Below are 21022 nucleotides of genomic sequence, written 5' to 3' on the forward strand. Positions count from 1 at the left end.
TGCACTTAGCTGTTTTCCAGTGCAATTAGCCCTTCCATTTACATATTTCACTGATGTGTTGTTATTGATATGTATGATCAGAAAGCTTTCTTCACGTTATCTGCAAGGCAAGGCTTGTTAATAAGCTTTATTTGACCACCTGATACAGCTGAAGAAAGGCAAGCATTGAAGAACCGTTCCTCAGACAATATTTCAGCTGCTTTTTATTACAGTAGTTTTAGTCAGTTTTAAAGACAATATGGGTTGTCTGTGACTAGTTTAAAATGTAGTACCCTCCAGATTATAACATTTTCCTTCCTGTTTAAAAACTCCCCAAAATGCATGTTAGAATTGTTTTTACAGTCACCAGAGTGTTGGTGATAAAATGTCAGTAAGTTGCATGATTTCTGAGAGGTCACTTACCTATTTACTTATCCTATTAACCTTATTTTCCTTCCTTTCTTTAAGTTCACATCTCCAAGAAACTTGGCAGTTTGTACTTAAACCAGTATATAATAGTATTTTCTCAAGCTGCACATAAGAAAACTACACAAATTGATTATCCGTGTTGAATCAGATGATTTACTGCATTTATATAATTCATTATTTTTAATAGCATATTATTTACACTCTGTTTATACTCTACCTTTTAAATGGCAGGCGACAAACAGCAGAGCAGTTTTTTTTACACTTAGGAATGGAAACTTCGGCTTTAAGCAGCCTACTTCATTAAGAGCTTTTATCAGAGAAGTTGCTACTCCCTAAAGAATGAAAACAGTTACAGAAGACCATTACAGAAATCTTAAAGCCTGATCCTGTTGTCATTCAAATCTAATAGTACAGGATGATATCTAAGTTGTGAATTGTAGAAGATAAGAAATAGTATACAGAGGGAAGTGACTATAAATCATTTTTTGTTTCATGCTTATGGCTCAAAATGTAACCCACTATGCTTAAATGATTCCAGATAGACTTGTGTTTATTCTGGTTTTAAAAATCAAAGTAAAATGTAATCTTACACTATATGAGAAACAACAGAGTCAGAAAATCCATTGTATGATACTGCAGTTTGTTGTTCTCCTCTGATGGTCTTACTTGCATTTTTCCATTAAAGCTACAAATATATATTATTATAAAGCTTTAAAAAAATCCTCTCAATTGTAAATACACATTTTTCAATTTAATCATCCCATAATAAACTTAAGACTTATATTGCATTAAAAATGAAATAAACTGGGTGGGATATATGATATATTGCAAAATTCTCTTTTAAAATAGAAAAGCAAAAACTGGCCTGTTCAAGGTATCCAGGCAAAGGAAGTGCAGTGAATAGTAGTGGCTCCTTTACTGGAGGGCATTTACGTGGAAGCTTCAGACTCCAGTACTTCTCTGGTAACCTAAAGAGATAAAAAATAAGCACTTTTCAGATGTGTAAACAGTGACATGATTGAAGATTGAAATGTAGTCAGTATATTCACCTCATAAACTTAAGAAGTTTTTCTTCACTTTCAAAAACATATATCTTCCCTTTATATTTTGCTGAGTACTCAATGCTGCCAGGTACCAAAGCTTCATATCTGAGGTGACAGAGCAAGAAAGAGTATTAATTCACAGGAAACATAAAACATCATTTGTGCGATGTAAATTCAAGAGGTATTGGGAGCCTTTGGTAATTTAGCAAATACAGGAACTGCAAAAATTACCAACTGACTCATCCAAGTTTCCACCACATGACTGACGCTTACAAGGCTCAAAATCTGAGAGTCTCTGCCTCAAAATCTGCTTATTATGGGGCTTTTATTGTGTTTCTTTAGAGCTCTTCTAGTAAAAATGTGAATCGTAGTTTTTCAGGAGATTAAGAAGGAGCAGCATAGAATCGACTTACACTTCTACCTTGATGAGAAATTCCTGCACACTGAGGAAATCAGTGATGGAACTTTTTTAATCTCTTATGAAAATCATAATAGGTAGTTTTGCATCTACAGAGTTTTTCTAAGGTTTGTTTGAACTTTTGAAGGCTTATGATAGAGGAAACAAACTATACCCAAGCAGTCTTCATCAGAAAAAACAGTAAGGCAACACAGATCCTTGCAGAACTTGTAGCTGTATGAGTTTCAAAAGGTGATTCTACATTGATTTCCAAAGCCACAGGGCCAATATAGAGAATAGTAATTGCTTTTCCTGTCCAAACCCTGAACACTATTATTGAAAGTGTTTTCTCATTAATGTGTTAACGTAGGACACATAGCCTGTGATTCAGATTATGAAAACTACAGTGATGTACCTTTGTTTTCCATCCAGGTAAGTGACTGGACAGCATCCATGCATTTGAGCACTTACAGGGAATGAGGCCTTCACTTCTGCTGCAGTCAGTTTCTTTGGCAGCATATCTGAGGGTGGGAGAGGGTGAGGTGCCAATGGTGACACATAAACCTCTGGTCTGCTCAAGAATTTCTGTAGAAAAAGGAATGAAATGGTTTTATAATGAAAGAATCATAGAATCATAGAATAGTTAGGATTGGAAAGGACCTCAAGATCATCTTGTTCCAACCCCCCTGCCGTGGAGCACTGTTAAGACTGTTAAGTCAAAACTCCAGAGGACTGGATACTTCGTTTCTTGTACAGCACCTCTTAGTGTGTTGGCACTGCTGTGGCTGCTGCTTTCAGGTAAGTGATTTCTTTCCCAACCCACTCTCCGTTCAACTCATTACTATCCACCCACTATCCATTGCTATCCTTAGCCACTCTCTACCCCCAGTCTCCCCAAAACAGATGGAGAAAGGAGGAAATGATTGCTTTAAAATGAATGTTTGGTCTATGATAATTTTAAGAGGAGCTTTGGTTTGAATGGGCTCTCTGCTGCAATCAAAGAATCTAGGCAACAATGTTCCCTTTTCCCATAATCCCCCCTGACCTGCTTTTTGACACTTACATCCAGTTCTTCCTGTGAAGCCATTTTGTAATAGTGTCCTCGAAATTCTGCAGCAAACTGCAGTGAGGATGTTACAGAGCAGTCGACCAGTTCGCCCTTTTCTGCAAGGCTGACGGGGCAATACTGTCCAAACTCCCCCAGCCGATGCTGCAGCTCTTCGGGAGTGATACATAAGTCAGCAATGTTGGCTGCTTTGCCTGGTAATAAAACCAATGTTTTATTAATGAAAGACATAGAAATATCAAACATTTTTATTCAGAAATGCTACAGTTTGGAAGATACTGCAGTTCATCATGTGAAAATGATATGAAATAACGAGAATTAAACCAGCAATTTTTATAGGTTGACATTAAAATTAAATTTAAAATTTTTTAAAATTAAAGTTGCAACCCATTTTACCAATTAATAACATTTTTCTAGCACTTATTAATGAGGTGGGATACTCTGTATGCTTAACTTACACTGTTTTCCCTGGCACAGTTTTATTTATTATTGATTGTTTTACTTGTTTCTGTTTCAGCTATTATTTTATTCCTTTATATTGGTAAAAAAGTGTACAAGGTGTGCTAAAATCCTCACCTTTACTCATCCATGTCTTGCAAGTGCTACAGTCTATCTGGATGATATATATTAAAAATCTTGAATAAAATGTCATACAAAAACCAAACTGTTTTAAAATTATGCTTCTCAAGCTTGATGTGAAAAAGTGGTTTGGTTTTTTTTTGCTTATGACTTTTAAGAAGGTTGCAGCCACAGAGCTGTAAAAGTTAAAACTAGAAGGTAAATATAAGATAAGGAAGTTTGTTTGCCCTTCAGAGGCACAGGTATGTTTAAACCTGACCAATGCTGGTATGTTGCCCTTCAGAGCACATGTATGTTTAAACCTGACACATAAAATTCAAGGGGAAAGTGTGTCATTTTAGACCAAAATAGTTTTCCACAGCATAGAATTTAACTTGGATGGAATATTTGACTTAATTCCAAACTTATAATTAACATTTTCTCCTTCCTTCCATCTTTCCCCACTGACACTTAAGTGAAGCTGCAAGTTATAGTCCCCCTTGTATACTTTGAGGTATCCTTTGTGATTTATCACTTAATGTTGAGAAACTTGCAGTGGACTATGAGACCTGTGACATCTTTCAGCTGTATTCTGTTATCCCATTCTTTGGAGAGTGACCTCAGACTGTCCTGTAGTTGGTTTTGTCTTTACTCTTTTCATAAAGAGATCTCTTCAAGATCTTTGCAGATGAGACTGGAGAATTTGAGGCTATGTATGTGCTCAAGAATTAGCTTCATCCAAAGCAAGTTGAAGTTGAAATGCACTCATTACATGGCAGTTTCTTAAAGAAACAAATACTATTCTGAGAAACGTTTTTTCTTTTACCTTCTCGTATTCTTTCCAGGTATATCTGGATTTCTTTAATAACCACTTGAACTTCCTGCAGTACTTTGTTCCAGACCCACCACTTGCTCCGAAAAGCATCAATCACACACCAGTTCTGATGCTCCTTTGTATAGTAAGTTCTGATTGCATTAATGTTCTGTTCATAGCAGGATTTTTTAATAGCTAGAATCTGTGAGCTGTCATGTTTAGGGTAGAGAGGCCTGAAGACAATGAAAAATAACACTGATTTAAGTATGAAGATTAGATAGTTTAATTGAATTTCATGTGCAAATTCTAGAGTTCACGTTAAGTCCTGTTTACAAAATTCTGCTTATTTGAGACTATAGAACGTATTTGAGAAATACAAATTTCTCATTGAGAATGTTATCATTTACACTTATGATCAGACAGCTGTGTTCAGAAACAAAGAACAAAACTTTTGCCATTTAAGCCCCAGATACAAATCAATAATTCCATAAAGGATTTGGACTGTATTAGCACATATTAACTGACACACATTACTAATACACCATTAAATGGTGTCCTAGACAAAATGCTATGTGACTTTTTAAGTGGAAGTCAATTGTTAATGAAAAACATGCTTGGTTTTGAATTGTGCCATTGTTTGAAATCAAGAATTAGCCACAGTCCTTGGATATATTTTGAAAATTGTCTGTCATATTTACATATACTAAAAATAATACATCTAACCGCTAAAAATATTGTGCAAGACCAGGAGAGAAATTTTTACTAGAACAATGGAGCATTTGCTCTTCTGGTTCTTACTTAAAATGATGCCAAAAAAAAAAAAAAATAAAACCCCCAAAACCTTCTGTTTTGATAGGATTAATTTCTCTGTAATTTGTACCTTTGAGAAATACCTGATAGTGTACATTTGATTTGTATTTAAGCCAATGAAATGTAATTAGTTTGGGATTTAAAATGACAAGTTTGAAGTAAATACTTTTGAAAAGACAGCATTAATTTAATATTTTGTAATGGAAATAGTCTTCAGGCTTTCAGTACACAGTTAAGCATTGTACTGATTATTTGATAAAAAGAAAGGGGCAAAATGAAGGAGACATGCAATAATGCTCTAAGTTATCTGGAACTTCTTAGAAACACTTCCTCTAATGAGAACCAGGTTCTCGCACAATTTAATTTTAAGGTGAATGTTCTGTTCTTATTAATTCTCTGTCCATTTATAAACTACTTACTACTCTTCTTCAAAAACAACCAACAGCTGTTTTAACCAGAATGTTTTTATCTTGTTAGAAAAACAAAGGGACTGAGTTGAACTGAAAGGTTTGGATGAGTAACTCATTAATTGTATACATTATTAAAATATATATTATTTTCATCTTTTAAAAAGAACTTAAGACTGAAAAGAGAGCTTATTAGATGAAGTATCAATTTCCCTTATGATGGTAATAATTGAATTGATGAATAATAAACTTCAGCAGCAGAGTCAACTAGTAACATTTCTGATGTATGGTTTCATTAAAACCGGTTTAATTAAGCAGTGGCTGCACAGCATTGCACATCTATGACCTCAGTTATACCACTGGCAGATCTGGACAGAGCATGCCACAAATTCCTTGTGTCTTCATTTCTGGTCTGTAGAAATCAGTGTGTTAAAATGCAGAGAGACTGGTGCCCACACCTTCCCATACATGGAGTTTGGAGGCAGCTGGATTATGCACCAGCTTAGATACAGCCTCTCTGGGTATAGCACTTGAGGCACATACACAGAGAAATTACAATATTGTGTGGGTAAAAATATTGATATCATGGAGCATCACTACCTATTCATGCTTTCCTTATCCAACAGTGCTCTTCTGAACACTTCCTTTGTATCTATTTCTAATTCAAAGATCTTCATTGGAATTATCCTAGCTGATTCCAACAGGTTTACTTGGTTTGTTGTTACAGGGTATCCATCAATTACAACTCTGCATACAAACAGAAACAGAAAGACGGATTTCCTAAGAAGTCAGTATCTAACCATTAAGACTGTATATTCCTAGTACATTCTCAATCAAGACAAAAGTCTACAGCCATGCCATGAACTTACTGCTTCCCTGACTTGACAAAGTCTTCACTCCTTAGAATTTACATTCTAAAAGAAAAAAAAAGTTAAAAAAATCAAGTAGCTAGAATAAGAAATAGTAAAGAAAATACACAAAGGGCAAAAGGTATAGGAATGTAAGTGGATGTCTCTGACTTATAAAAATGACAGACTTTAAAATTCCGACACATCAGTCTTTCAGAAACATAATTTTAAGTGTGAAAATCTCCATATGGATTGCAAGGAATAGTTTTTAAAGTAGAAGTAAAATGATATACAGTGCTTGAAGAGTCTTTTTAATCATATTGAAGAAGAAATGCTTTTCACTTACTAGGCAGTACTGGGACAAAATATATTGAAACAATATTCCAATGTTTAACATGAAAGAAGTGTTGAAAGATTTCTGTTCTCAAGCTCAAATACTTTTCAGAGATTATTCCGGAATTGCCTTTCCCTATAAACAATTCTCCTTTTTGGATAGAGGAATTGAATGTTATAAAATAATGATCCTGAAGCTTTTTAAGTCTGCCCAGTATGGAAGATGTTTTAGCGGTGGAGAAAGAGCCTAGGAAATCAGGATCACATAGGAATGAGGTGGAATGACCTGCTGGTTTCAGTTCCTCCTTCATAACTTCAGTTGTAACAAAACCAGAAAAAATGAGTACTGAACCAGTCTGTGTGACCAGAGAGAATCAGATGCCTGAGTTGGTACTGGAGCTGGTTTAAGAGAAATAAAATGGTAGTTCTCGAAGGATAATAAAAATAGTGGCTTATTGCCTAAGAAAGGTAACTTCCATTGAACATGTTATTTGGATTTACTGGAATATACTTACTTGAAAACTGCAGAAAATTATGCTTCAGTCTGGTTTCCCAGAGTAATGCGAAGAAGATCATTTTGTAGGGATTATATTGTTAATGCATAAGCCACTGATGTGTCTCAGTGAAATTGTTTTAGTGATAACATGGGAATCACTGCCTGTGAAGAGACAGGCGTGTCTTGAAAAAAAGGCCCCGAAACCCAAACAAGACTCTTACCCAGTGGTATTACACATGTGGTTCATCAGAGCCACATCTAGAGCCTGGATGGCCAGTGCATCAGGTACAGTCAGTCCTTTCTGAAGGTGCTGGTTTAACCTAAGTGCCAGCTGACTCTCAGGCTGATTGTTTAACACAAGCCGCACGGCATCTCCGATACTCAGACGCAGTAACCCATATACACTTGCAAATTTCTTGGCAACTGGAAAACATTTTGATTTCAACACACAACTTTAATGTAAGCAACATCACAACTTTGTTAAAATACATCCTTAGTCTTAGAAGTTAACTGCTCAGTTCATTCCGTGGGTTATTGCCAATGCAGAATCTTGGTGAGTGGGCACCCTCAAGGGCCCAAACCTTTGCATAGACATCTGCAGAGCATGTCCAATGCACTAACAGCATTCAATTCAGCACTTCAATTGCAATTGAACTGCAATTCAACAACTTCAGCAGCAGTCAGTATTACAAAATATTTTAGGAAACACGCCCCTTTTACAAAACAGCCTAGCAGTAAGATCAGTTTTCCAGAAAATATGGTTAAAGTTTCCTCCTTAATTTGGGATAATTTGAACCCATCTCTTCTTTTTCTAATACCTTATTCTAACCATTAAGCTATGGTGTAAGCTGAATTTTCAGCTTCCCCAGTTAAAGGCAGAGACCTGTGACTTGAAAGAGTCATGGAAAAAGGCGAGGGGAGAAAGAAAATCTACAAGTTTGGAAACAGACTGGGGAAAGTGAGATTTGGGGTTGGGTTCTGATCCTATATTATAAGACCAGAATATATAGAATAGGAATATTTCTTCATTTTACATTAGATCATATTAACAGAAAGAAATAAAAAACAATTAGAAAATAACAGAAATAATACAGGATGTACAGATAGCGTAAGTCCACATTTGTTACGTGATAGTCCAGGTCACTAATTTCTTAAGAAGCTGGGATAAAATTCAGATGGACAACACGTAAGTATCTGATTGTCAAGACACTAGAGAATAGAACTAAAAGAATCTATGCCCAGCAAGAAAAACAGGAACACCAACAATATTAATGGTTTATGATTTCTTAATAGCAGTAATGACAGATATATGGTTATTAGATAAGGTTTTGTTCTATAGATAATACTTGTCCTACCTGTAGTCTTTCCAGATTTTGGAGGTCCCACAATTGCAATCTTAACTGGCACAGTTGGTTTAGGTTTTGGCTGAGAAATATATTTGATGGGATTTTTCATAAATGTTTCTCTATTTTCTTTACTTGAAAAGAAATAAATATATTGTCGATGGATTACAGGAAGGACTTTGTTTCCATAGCTTTGTGGTGGCTTCATTACATCTCCTTCACTTAGCTGTAGGATATAAAAAAATGGGAAGCAGTTGATTAGGTTTGATATAAGGCTGATTCTCCTTCTGTCCTACAGAAGTGGCTTTATAAGCGGGCAGAGTATGAAACAAACCATTTCAAATGTATGAAACAAACCATTAAAGCATTCTGAAATTCATACATATAGGCATAATATTTTGTCTGAGGAATCTCTGTAGATATGCAATTCTTATACCAAAAGATAAAGTGAACATCGGAGAGAGCAAGAATATTCACTGTTTCCAGTAGGTGGTACCATAGCACTTTCTGTCCATTAAGAGGGTGTAGTCAGAGAGATATAATACCTTTTTAATTTTCAAAGAATAAAATAATTTTAGTCCTCTATGAATTATGAATTACTTACCAGCTTGACAGTGTAAGATACACTGAGAATATTGTATTCAGCAGCAGTCATGTACAAATGACAAAACCAGAAAAGAATATACTTACTTAAAATACTTACATTATGGTGAAGTGTAAAACCACAAGGCCAGCCAAAAAAACTTTCAGTAAAATACATACACTGCTGATGAAATCTTTCCAAGTGCATCAGACAGCCCATTAGAAAGACTGTAATGTTGATGGATTATTGAGCTGTGAGAGGAGCACTAAGGGCAGAAACGGTCATTGCAGAAAGCAATGCATTCCTTGCACCACGGTTCACTATGAAAAACCTTAGTCGTGTCCCTATTGCAGCCCTTCTTGGAGGAACTGCTTTAAGGTGTCAATAAAAGATCTTTTAGAACAAACTGTTGACACCTGTGGAAAAAATTGCCCAGACCAGATGTCATTCACCTTACAGTTCTAAAGGGACTCAAAAGTGAAATTGTTACAGACTAATGAGTTACCTCTTGCTTATGTTAGCCTTCCTTCCACAAAAAAGGAAAGCAGAGAAAGTGATTTTTTTTTTAAAGGCCTCCAGGATAGATCCTGGCAAATAGTCCAGTAAATCTGGCACTGTATTAAGCAAATTGAAACACATTAAGAGGAAAAAAAATCCCAGTAGTTACAGGCATACATAAGAAATAATGGGGAAGAGCCAACTCAAGCTTCTTGTAAAGGGAAATCGTACCTCACAAATCTACTAGTATACTTCGAAGGATTCAGTAAATTTATAGATAAGTTGATCTGGTCGTTACAGTAAGGGATGGGACTGTTCTACTGTATGGCATTACCTTGCCAGACTCTTCTCTGATTCTCAGGTTCCTATTCCCGCACCAATTAATTTCAGGGTGTTTGCCCTCAATTTACAAGATGTCGGGAGGCTGTTCTACTGTGTATCTGCCCCATTCCTCCCTCAGGTCACAATTTTTATTCTCTGCTTATCTAATCACTTGCATAACTCCTTTCCTCCACCCTAAATTTAGTCTAACAGTAATTGGCATGTACTCTGTCTGTCTTATGCAAAAAAAGTCCGATCTGTAATCAATTTCATAATTTCTATTGTATCTTAAAATACTCTCAAAATGATCCTATTTCCCTTTAATTATTGTCAGCACATACATTTCCGCTGTTAGCACACCACTGATTTCATCTACTAGATTTCAGTGACGTCTTTCTTCTAACTGAATTGTACTTTCTGGTTGGTAAAAAAACACTATACAGCATGAATGAATGGAGAAATGGAATCACAAAAATGTAGTGAAATCTTAAGAGAACAAAGTCTAGCGTGCAGGGACAAATAAGAATTAAACATACAAGCTAGGGTTTAGTAATTGGAAATGACAGAAGAGATATCTACCTCTATCAATATGTCCCTAGATTATTAGACGTCAGTATGATGCAGCCATGGAAAAGGCAATTTTTATCCTAAAATATTGTAAGAATGTTGATTATATAAAGCTGTAATAAGAGTTGATCTGTATACAGTTCAGATTGCCAAGGTTAAAGAAAAATAAATGTGATGTGGAACAGGTGAAGACCCAACTTGAAGACTATAAAAAATGGAATTAAAGTTACTTGATTAAGTAGTGTAGTAAAATAAAGGCCAAAGTATGTTTCTTTCAGGAACTTCCTGTTTTCTGTATCTCATTCAGTGGGTTTTTTTAAATCAATTCTCCTTTTTATTTCTTATTTATTCAGAATCCAACATGTTTTTATTTCTAGCATTAAAACCAAAAATACACATGCTAACATTTCACTTGTTACCTATAAAACTGTGTCAGCCCACTTTTGGGGACAGACGTGAGTACTTTCTGACTTTGAATTTTCAGATCTCAGTAAAATACTATGGAATTAGATTTGTTGCTCTTCAAATTTGTAAATTTTAACAATGAATAATTATTTCTGATGGATTATATATATTTAACATTTGTTGGCTTACTTTTTTGCCACTGCTAGGGCTGTGGCTACCTGTGTGACTTCTTACAAATTCAAATCCCAAATCCTTTCAGTTTGTTTTAACTGCTTCTGAAAGGCTTTAAGACCTTCTCTGTTTTCCAGTGTTTTGTGTATCGTTAAAAGTTAGGCATTTCTTTCTTATTCAGTGCCACTTTTAATTGTGTCACCAATGCTAATCAACAGATTTTACTAAGTGCTTTTCAGCCTTAAGTTAGCTGCAACACTGAAAAGATTAACAATTTTTGTTATCAGTACTTGCTGTATTTTGTGTATACTAAGTGGTGTAGTTTTGATTCAGTAATGTAGTTTTTATGGCATATTTCTGCTATTAATTGTGATTATATGACAATATTTTTAATGTGAAATTTATTTTTAAAGGTGGTATTTCTTGAAAGTATTCTTCAGCTATATAAGAACATTACCTTGACTGGATCCCACAGACCAAAAGAACTTGGAAATTTATATGAGAATGCTAGCATCTTCTGTGCAAGTGGAAAACTTATTGGGTAGCATTTCTCAAAAATGCTTCCACGATTTTCCATTAGAGAATTCAGCTTGCTGTATATTTGGTAGTGTACGTTGCGAGGCTTCCGTCCTCCATTGATCTCAATTAGTGGTATTAACCATTTTTCAAGTTCCTCCTGGTTAATGAAAAAGAAATTAAATATTAGAATTATAAACACAATCAGATTTTTAATAATGGCTGACAGCAGCATTTTCTGTGAACTATCAGGGGCTCTCAGTCACTGTAAATCAGCAAAATTTGATTTGGTTTTCCTGCTCACTGACGTTTATATTAGCCAGCCTTTATGAAGTATCACACTATTAATAAAAAAATAAAACAAAACAACAAAAAAGGAGACAGTTTGACTGTTAACCTTAAGGAATCTCCTATGATAAAGCTAAAGCTTGAGAAATGTATTTTATTAAAATAAAAATAAATTGTATATAGTTCTTTCCCTACTCCCAACAATTTATAATGGCTTACTTATTTTTTGCTGCTTTCTGGTGACTTATTCCCCAGCTTATTCAACTAAAATATAAACCAAATCAATTTTTCACAGAGTTTTTTTCTAGGAGCCAAATACTGTAACAAGTGCTAACGTTTTCCATAAAATACCAAGTCACAATGTCAAAGAGGATCAACAGTTAAAGAACCAGAGAACAGTAAAGAAGTCTTGAGTAACCAATCAGAAATACTTACTAATTATACTTAAAAGTTATCTAAAGTTTTTTAGAAAGGCATATATGTTATTGGAATTAAAAAAGAATGAGAAAAATGTTGAGTAAACTGTAACTAGGGGATACTAGTAGTATCTAGTCCCAGCTCCCAATATGTAATTCTAGTATATGATATTACTTCTGTGTAATTCCTCAACTTACACATATCTATATATGTAATATCCACAGTCTTGGATATTTTCACTTACTGTCATAAGCAGAACTCAATGTAATAATGAATCCTAAAACACTATTCATCTCTTTTGTTGCTGAGATGTATGTACTTTTTGACAGAAACAAAATTTGCTGGCTCTCTTAATTGCCTGTTCCTTTTCTGATCAAATTTTTCATCAGTTTATAAGTGCAACAAATCATATGCTCCCAAATAACATAGAGGAAAAGTGCTCCAGGAACTATGATATTCCACTAGCTTTAACTTGAAGCATAGTATTGTTCATGTAAGGAGCTAAGGCTATTCCTGGGTTTTCTTCCTTATTGCCTCTTGTGGGCCTTACCCTAAATTCTTTCCAATTCTATTTAGCATTTATGCAGAACCTCTACATTTTTTTGTGATTATCATAGGAATACATGATTATATGAATTGAATAGTTTAATAAAATTTTGACACTTTACAGTCACTTCTGGAAGTTGAATGTACTTTCAATTCACCTTCTTCCAAAATGAATGGAAAGGTGAATCTCTGAGCATGAAACATTGATCTCTTCCATACAGCTTATGCTTCCTTGTAGTACAAAGAGTGTTAGGAGTTATTCTTGATTCATCTGATACTTAGTTCATTAACTATTAAAGGCAAACCTTCAATCAGTCATACTTGTGGTGCTAGTAAAGGTTGAAATCACTTTGCAAATCTTGCATCTATGTCTTGGCTGTCTAATGCTGTAAACTTTCTGTCAGTGGATAGAGTTTCTTCTAAGTGATGATTAGTTTCCTCCTGAAGCAAGATACTTAGTATATAGTAAACAAATGGCACCCCTCTACTTACTGGCTTAGATGTGGGCATTAACATTGCAGATACGTAAAGTTAGATGAGGTTACCTCACCATCACTAACTGCATTAATTTCAGGAAAATTATGTTACTAAGAACTGTATAAAAATCAGAGTTGTCTAATAAGAATTTTTCCTTCAAAATTATTTTGAAGTACTGTTCACGTATTTGTAACTCTCTAGTGTGGTTGCCTGCATCAACTGACCTGTTAAAAATGAAATAAGGACCTTAAGACTGGGTAGGTCTGCCAAAAGTTCCCTTTGTTTCTTTCCCCACAATATTAGTCTTATAAATTGTGTACTTTTAAAAGTAAATACCTTCTTACTACAGACTTCATCTTACTCACATACTCACTTACTTATACATCATGAGTACAGCAGCACGATTGTTTAAGCACTATGACTTTTAAATCTGACAAGTAAAAGTGAATATTCTTCTTTTATTATGCAATGATATAATTAAAAAAAATAAGCAGTGGAATAGGTACCTGTACACCTTGTAAACCATCCATGTCTGAATAAAACTTTTCTGTAATTTCATTTTGTATGCGGTCAACAGCATCTGTCTCCTGTTCTTCTTCAGCCTCTTCTTCTTCTTCTTCTAAAAACTCTCCTTCAAGTATAGCTTCAGTATCTTCAGTTTCCTCTGTGGCTTCATAATGTTCCTTATTCACTAAAGCCTAAAAAGGTAAAATATTTTGTCATTTTATGTCTATAATACAGATGTTTTGAATAAACCTATGGTATTGTGTCTTTTTTCTTAGGAAAATCACTAATTCAACAAAACCTCATGTTTGGGTATCTTTATCATAAACAAAAATCTAGTAAATTCTAGAAGAAAATACAGATGTATTGCATTCTTCATACAGTGAAGCACTGTACCAGTTCCAAGAGTGCTTAAAAAACTGAAGTGGTATACTGCAGTTTTGAGAAAAGGGGTATTTGTTTCATATATGCTTTTGTAGTCTGTCAGGGCTTTGTTAAAAAAAAATGTTAGCTGAAAGTGCAGTTGACAGAATTCCATGAGCAGTCAAGTAGTACATTAATGCACCTATAAATATACTACATAACTGAGTTTGGGGAGAAATCCTACTACAGTCCTATTCTGGATTAAGCATGGATTTGACAGAGTACTTAAAACACATGCCTAATTGCAATTAGTGGCACTACTGTTGTTTAACCCTGGTTTAACCCCAGCTGGCAACTAAGCCCCACACAGCCATTCACTCACTTGCCTTCTGGTTGGATGAGGGAGAGAATCAGAAAAGTGAGAAAATTTTTGGGCTGAGGTAAGGACACTTTAATAAGTAAAGCAAAAGACACATGAGAAGCAAAGCAAAACAAGGAATTCGTTCACTCCTTCCCATGGGCAGGCAGGTGCTCAGCCATTTCCAGGACAGCAGGGCTCTGTCATGTGAAACGGTTACTTGAGAAGAAAAATGCCACCACTCTGAACATCCCCCCCTTCTTTCTTCCCCCAGCTTTATACACTGAGCATGATGTCGTATGGTATGGAATATCCTTTTGGTTAGTTGGGATCACCTGTTCTGGCTGTGTCCCCTTCCAACTCCTTGTGCACCCCTAGCCTGCTCACTGATGGGGTGGTGTGACTAAAATAGTAACTAAAATATCCCTGTGTTATCACACTGCAGAATAAATCCAAAATGTAGCCCATACTGGGCACTGTGAAGCATATTGACTGTATCCCAGCCAAAACCAGCACAGCTACTCTTACACTTACAAGCAGATATATTAAACATATTCATAAGTATTTTGCTGAATTGGAGCATAATGAAAATTCTTTTAAAGTAGTTTTCAGTGTTCATGAATTAATAGTTTCTAAAACAATTTAAACATAATGACAAATGATTTTTAAAAGTAGAAGTTTCTGACAATCTGTCACATTTTTACTTTTTACATTGCCCTGAAAACTCTTTAACTAAAAGTTCTAGAATTTTCTAAAATACAAATGACATAGACTTCTATTTAAAATCTTTCCTATTAGCTTTTTTTACCTCCTCTTTCTTCTGTTCTTGTTCTGCTAAAAGTTCTTCCCTTCTTCTAGCAATCTTCTTATCCTGTTAGTGAAAAAATGTAAGAAGACAGTAACATTTCCTAATAAAAGTTCTTTTCTGAGAACTGGTAATGTGACTTAGAGTTAATGTTCTTTCCACCTTAAAGCTCTGTTTCCAGTTGCTTCTGATATTAAAAAATACTGCAGCTTGAAATTCTGCAGACCAGATACACCTCTCTACTAGATGAACATGTAAGTAATTTTTAGTAAAACTAATGTGGCAACTTCTGAGACTGAGATTATGGGGGGAGGGAAAACTGTGATTCTGATCACACTGAAAATATAACACTCCTACTGGTAAACTACAGAGTTTCTAAACTTACAGGGGTTTTGTACTATTTGGGAAAGAGGTGAATGAGCATCGTATTAAATGTGTACTGTTCCCTATGCCTGCTTAGAACTGCCTAATTTTGACCAAGTTGTAAGCATTTGAAATACATTTCCCCATACATATTCAGTAGATATATGTCAAATACCTGATGGCTAAATCCTAACTCAGAAATAACATGCAGAAGAATTCTGCTTAAGGCCAGTGAGGTTGATGGGGATTAAACCTGTTTTGCTATTCTTGCACACTGTAATACTGCCACTTGAACTGAGCAGTACACTCAGCTATGCTGCATTCTCACAGCACTGATTTGCTCACCAACTGTATACTATGGAAAAATAGTCTGTAACTAAAAGATATATATTGCAATACACATGAGCAAAAATATCAAATTACTGTTAATTTGGAAATCCTATTTATGATCTTCCTTCTTAATGCCTTTATCAATTTGTGTCATTGTTTTGTGTATATGTTTTAAATGGGAACCTGTTGTTTTCCTTGTTGTCAGGAGCTGTATTGATACCTAAACGAATCATTAGAAGTTTGAACCCTAGGATCTGTAGCACAGATATTTGCTATGTGAATTATCAGAGTAGCTGCCTACAGGGTGAGCTTAGTATAGCAAGTCAGTCGCACAGTCGGTCACTAGGATGCACCTTTTCCAGCAAGATTTCCAACTTGCATTAGGAAAGAATAAATTGAAAAAAATATTTTTACTGTCATATATTATCTGTATTCTCAGTGCCAAACCCTAGCTCCGGCAGTTCAGAAAACATACTGGTATTGTATGAGCCTTGTGCCAGTTTCCGTTGTACTACTTTCCTGTGTGTCAGCTACTCTAGTTACTCGTGCTCAGAACTTTTCTGATAGTACATATGAAGTACTTTATCTCACTTTTACAGAAAGTTAGGAACCTTGAATATATTGCATACTCTCATTGTAAACATCTGCATAGACATTTCAGGTTACTTCAAATAACCTGTAACCTGTTCAGGAGTAGGCACAGGTTTATTCAAATGGGAGGCTCCGAAGCTGCAACAGGACTGAGAATGTGGCTTAGTATTATTACATTTGCATGCAGAGTATCACAACTGGAAAAAGACACATACACCATACAGTACCTGTGAAGTCAGCTGGTGGGAGATGCAGATCAACTCACGTATGCGCAGGGAATATGAGATGCAATGACAGTAAGGTGCATGAGCTGTGTATTTTATTTTATATGGCCACATTCACTCTACATCTAGTTGCCTTTTGTCCAGGACTTTCCAGATGTCTGGCATTCTGTCAGACTGCCAGTTGGCTGGCAGCACAGCTGTTTCCTTGGGCTGCAAGTTATCTAAACTCCTGCATGAATTAATTGCACAGAGGAGGAAAGTAGCCCTAAATTCTTTTTAGTGCTTTTTATTTTCTATGGTAGATTTAGAAATGCTGTGAATGTGTGGAGTATGTCTTCTGGCTTCCATATCTATTTCTCTGTCTGCTCTTCACTGCTTTGTGAGTTTTAAAATCTGTGTTCAGACCCATGCTGCTGAACTTACAAAAAAGGACACAGGACTGAAAACGTACCCTTATTTTTGCTTTCAGGTCTTTCAGTTTCTTAATATTTTCCATTTTTTTATGCTGTCTTTCTTTCCATTTTTGCAGACGTGCAGGAAAAAGACGGTCAAGAACATCACTTTCTTCTACTTGAATATAAACTGCAACATCAGGACAAAGTCCTCGTTCTGACAAATACTGGACTTCATCTGAAGTACGAGGGAAGCCATCGAGTATAAATCCTGTGGACCTAATTGGAAAATAAGATATTTGTCATTACATGATGTAGTTTAAAGCACAACACAGAGAAAATGCAGTTAATTTAAAAAAACAACCCAAAACAAAACAAACAAAAAGCAACCTTAAAGCAATTCCCTTATTAAATGTATATACTAAAAGTAAACAAAAAAATACTTTCAGGTATTATCTTTTTACAATGTAAAGAACTTGAAAAAGCCAAACCAAATTGTGTCCTCAGTATTGCTTGTGTGACTCTGAAAGCTGTACTTCTTAGGTGCTACTCCTGAAAAAATAGAAGGTGCTCCAAAGATCATTTTGGTAACATCTGCTGCAGAAAGCTTGTTGCCTGAAAATTTGTTTTTCAGCAATGCCTGTCAATTTCTTCTCTAGCACAGAGAGTTTTACCCTGGCTTTTTTTTGGCATTCAGCAGATTTTGCTACTGAGCATGACCTACATCTCCCTTCCTGCAGATATCAAAGCATGGTCAGGTATGTCTGGAAAGCTGTATGGCTTGTTGGAGCTCTTACAATCTCAAATTAGATGAGTAGTTCTATAATGCTGCAAGTTGTGTTAATAAGAAGTTAATATTTCTCTTACTACTTTTAAGAGAATATTGTCCCCTATTTGTGGGCTGCAGGACGAAAGTTTACATGAGGGTATTGTTTATTCTTTTTAAGGCATTTCTCATACTTTTAGGAATTGAAACAATGTTCAAACATTTAAAAAGCAGCCATGACTTAGATAGAAATGGGTGGAAGAGATAGGACATGAAAAAAGGGATATTCGCTGCTGAAATTACATCCTAAAAAGCCAGTCTGCTCTCTAGGAGCCGATGATCATACTTATTCATGAAGCAATAATCCACATTTATCACAGTGTTACAGATGTACTCTCCGATATGAAAAGAAATTTGTTGTGGATACATCACTGTAGATTGTGATGAATGCACAAGGTAACCTGATTCTGTTCTATTTTGGAGACCCTTAATACTTTGTTTTTGCTTTACACACAATACTTACAATGTATGTAAACCAATTTTTACAGCTGGATTCCAGCTCTCCATGTTTATTAATTATATGAAAACACAAAAGTTTTGTTTACATATCTATCCTGTAAACCCGTGGAAACTACTTGGCTGTTCAGGAGATTGAATCCAAATTAAGTGCACCAAGCCATAAGAAGTACAAGATCACTTGAATAATCTCTGCAATTTGTAATTGTGGTCACAATGAATGATATCTTTATAAGGTTAATTAAAGAAAAAGAGAATTTAATTACAGTTACCGGAATGGCTCTTTTTTCCACCAGTCAAGAACAATGTTATCAAGAACTTCTGGAGGCAGTGGGTCTTTATCCATCAGATTTGCTTTGATTGCCTCTTCCTCAGGAGTTAACTTCACTTCCTTTATATATAGGAAAACCACAAAATAAATAAAAAAACAATACCAAAAGCAGAAAGAAATCAAGATCTACCTGACGTTTGTGGTTTGGGTTTGGTGTTTGGTTTTGTTTTTTTGCTAAGTAAAGTACTGTTTGAATTTGATTTAAAACAGCAGAAACAAACTCTTTTGCCACATTTCACTGCCTTATAAATGTTGAGATATTTTCAGATGCTTAAGGTTGTATTTAGTTATACAAATGCTCAATAGCATAGAACCTGAAATGACTGAACTTTCTCCTAATTGCCTACAAGAAGTCTTCCACTGAGTTATACATGTTCTCATGCTGGAAAACTGTCTGCACTACATCAAATTTTTTTTTCACTTTTTATACACTCTTTTTATCTTTTGATACAATTAGAAGATTTAAAGAAAGATGTGTAAGGTTACTGGGGATAAGCATATGACCAGAAGTCTGATAAATAACATTGTTCTACATTGTTCTACATTGTTCTTCATTGTTCTTCACTGTCAGATAAATAGCATTCTTCTAACATAGTATTAATGACTAGTCAAATACAGAGCAAATACCAAATCTAGATGTTAAACCCTTGTGAAAACCTGTTTTTTTCAGAATATGTAACACTGTGAGATTCATATGGCTCAGGATGAACTTTTCATAGAATGGCTTCCTGACACAAACTGCAGTAAAAAAGAATGAAAAAGGGTTGGTGATTCTTGATTAGTTTACATCCATCACAGTAAGTCTACTGGATAAAAACCGATGCCAGAAGTGAGAAAATATCACTGTTCCTGACCTGTTGTGTTATTTTTTCATGGTAACATTCATAGAAGAAAATATTGTTATCTAGCTAGTTGATTTTTTTTCCCCCAGTAAAACAGAATGTCAAAGTTTGTAAGAGAAAATGTATCTGGTATCCTTTAAAGAGTTCAATACTTTTTCTGCCATATGTTATAAAGGCCTCATTTGTAAAAAAAATCATCTACATTTGTTTAAAAAGATGAGATATGCACTACCAAAAGACTGTTGTTTAAATGTCAGTCGTGATCACACATGTACCTAAGTTGCACCCAAAGTCACTTGGAAAGAAAACTTGATATGCAGCTAGGTATTCTCCTGTATCCCTCAGCAAATGGATTTGTTCCCTGGCATACTTTTGAGCATTTATTATGAAGTTCTGCTGTCCTTTCCCTATGTAGTACTCAGCCCAAATTGCTCAAGAATTTCTTAGCATAACCTGTCAGAAAATAAAGGAATAACCCTTTTTAACAAAAAGATCCAAATTATCAAAAGATTCAAGGAACCCTCAAAGTGACTGTAGGGAACTGCTTGATGCAAGGACATGTCTGAGTAAGAATTCCTACACTTGACATCTATTCTCATAATGTAGCCAAAAGAACTTGAGAATATGCTGGAAGCCACACGTCTAATGTAGCATGTATATGAGTAGTATTTTGTCTAGTGCCTGACACAGCATACGTGTTAAAAAATGTTAGTAGGGCATAACAGATACCTAAGCAGGCAAAATGTTAGCCAGATCTGTAACACAGAGGCATCTTGAATGAAATGTGTGAAGTGAAAGAAAACAGTAAAAGCCGTATGTATCACTGACACTTATCACAAGAGCAGATGAGCTCTTGAAACGGCATTTGTAGCTGATAAAAGCAAAGACACACAAGATGTATATTCCTGGTACAGGAAAGAGAACACTCCACACAGCAGTGGTTCAAAGAGCAAGGTTGCTCCCCAGACCTGTCAGTGCTGTGAAGGTTTTGGTTGATACATACTAAAACAACCAGCATGATACCTTCTTGCTAAATTTCCCAGACTGCATGGTATGTTTTCTGTGCCTTTAGTATTTTTGCTTGGAATATTACAGCTGGCCTTTACCTTAAGCTTTGATAGATATGCTTCTAGTGCATTGTGCCAAAATGAAATAGACTGATACGTATGAAATTAAATGACATTTTGGAGAACTAATGGGTAGGTGAAAAACTGGATAGTCGGACAGTGGTAGTAGTTGTACTCAGAGAAATGCCTCAGGAGTCCGCAGCCTTGGAAATGAATTCTGTGCATAGACATAGGGTTTCTAAATTCAAATGGCATCAG

The 21022-nt window shown here is 35.3% G+C and overlaps 1 protein-coding gene across 1 annotated transcript in view; it reads right to left on the reverse strand.

The window, feature by feature from the left end:
* AK9 (adenylate kinase 9) overlaps positions 1-21022 on the reverse strand; it is a 67143-nt gene that overhangs the window by 2481 nt on the left and 43640 nt on the right. Inside the window, exons 21-34 of the mRNA XM_034060754.1 lie at positions 18797-18915; positions 17302-17521; positions 15346-15408; positions 13819-14010; positions 11526-11744; positions 8536-8749; positions 7402-7603; positions 6104-6250; positions 4299-4519; positions 2912-3108; positions 2264-2433; positions 1458-1556; positions 1274-1376; positions 626-740 (exon numbers count right to left, since the gene is read on the reverse strand). Coding sequence (XP_033916645.1) covers positions 626-740; positions 1274-1376; positions 1458-1556; positions 2264-2433; positions 2912-3108; positions 4299-4519; positions 6104-6250; positions 7402-7603; positions 8536-8749; positions 11526-11744; positions 13819-14010; positions 15346-15408; positions 17302-17521; positions 18797-18915 — 2281 coding nt within the window. The remainder of the gene's footprint in view (positions 1-625; positions 741-1273; positions 1377-1457; positions 1557-2263; positions 2434-2911; positions 3109-4298; positions 4520-6103; positions 6251-7401; positions 7604-8535; positions 8750-11525; positions 11745-13818; positions 14011-15345; positions 15409-17301; positions 17522-18796; positions 18916-21022) is intronic.

Source organism: Melopsittacus undulatus, chromosome 3, assembly GCF_012275295.1.
Source record: "Melopsittacus undulatus isolate bMelUnd1 chromosome 3, bMelUnd1.mat.Z, whole genome shotgun sequence".
NCBI classification, from domain to species: Eukaryota; Metazoa; Chordata; class Aves; order Psittaciformes; family Psittaculidae; genus Melopsittacus; species Melopsittacus undulatus.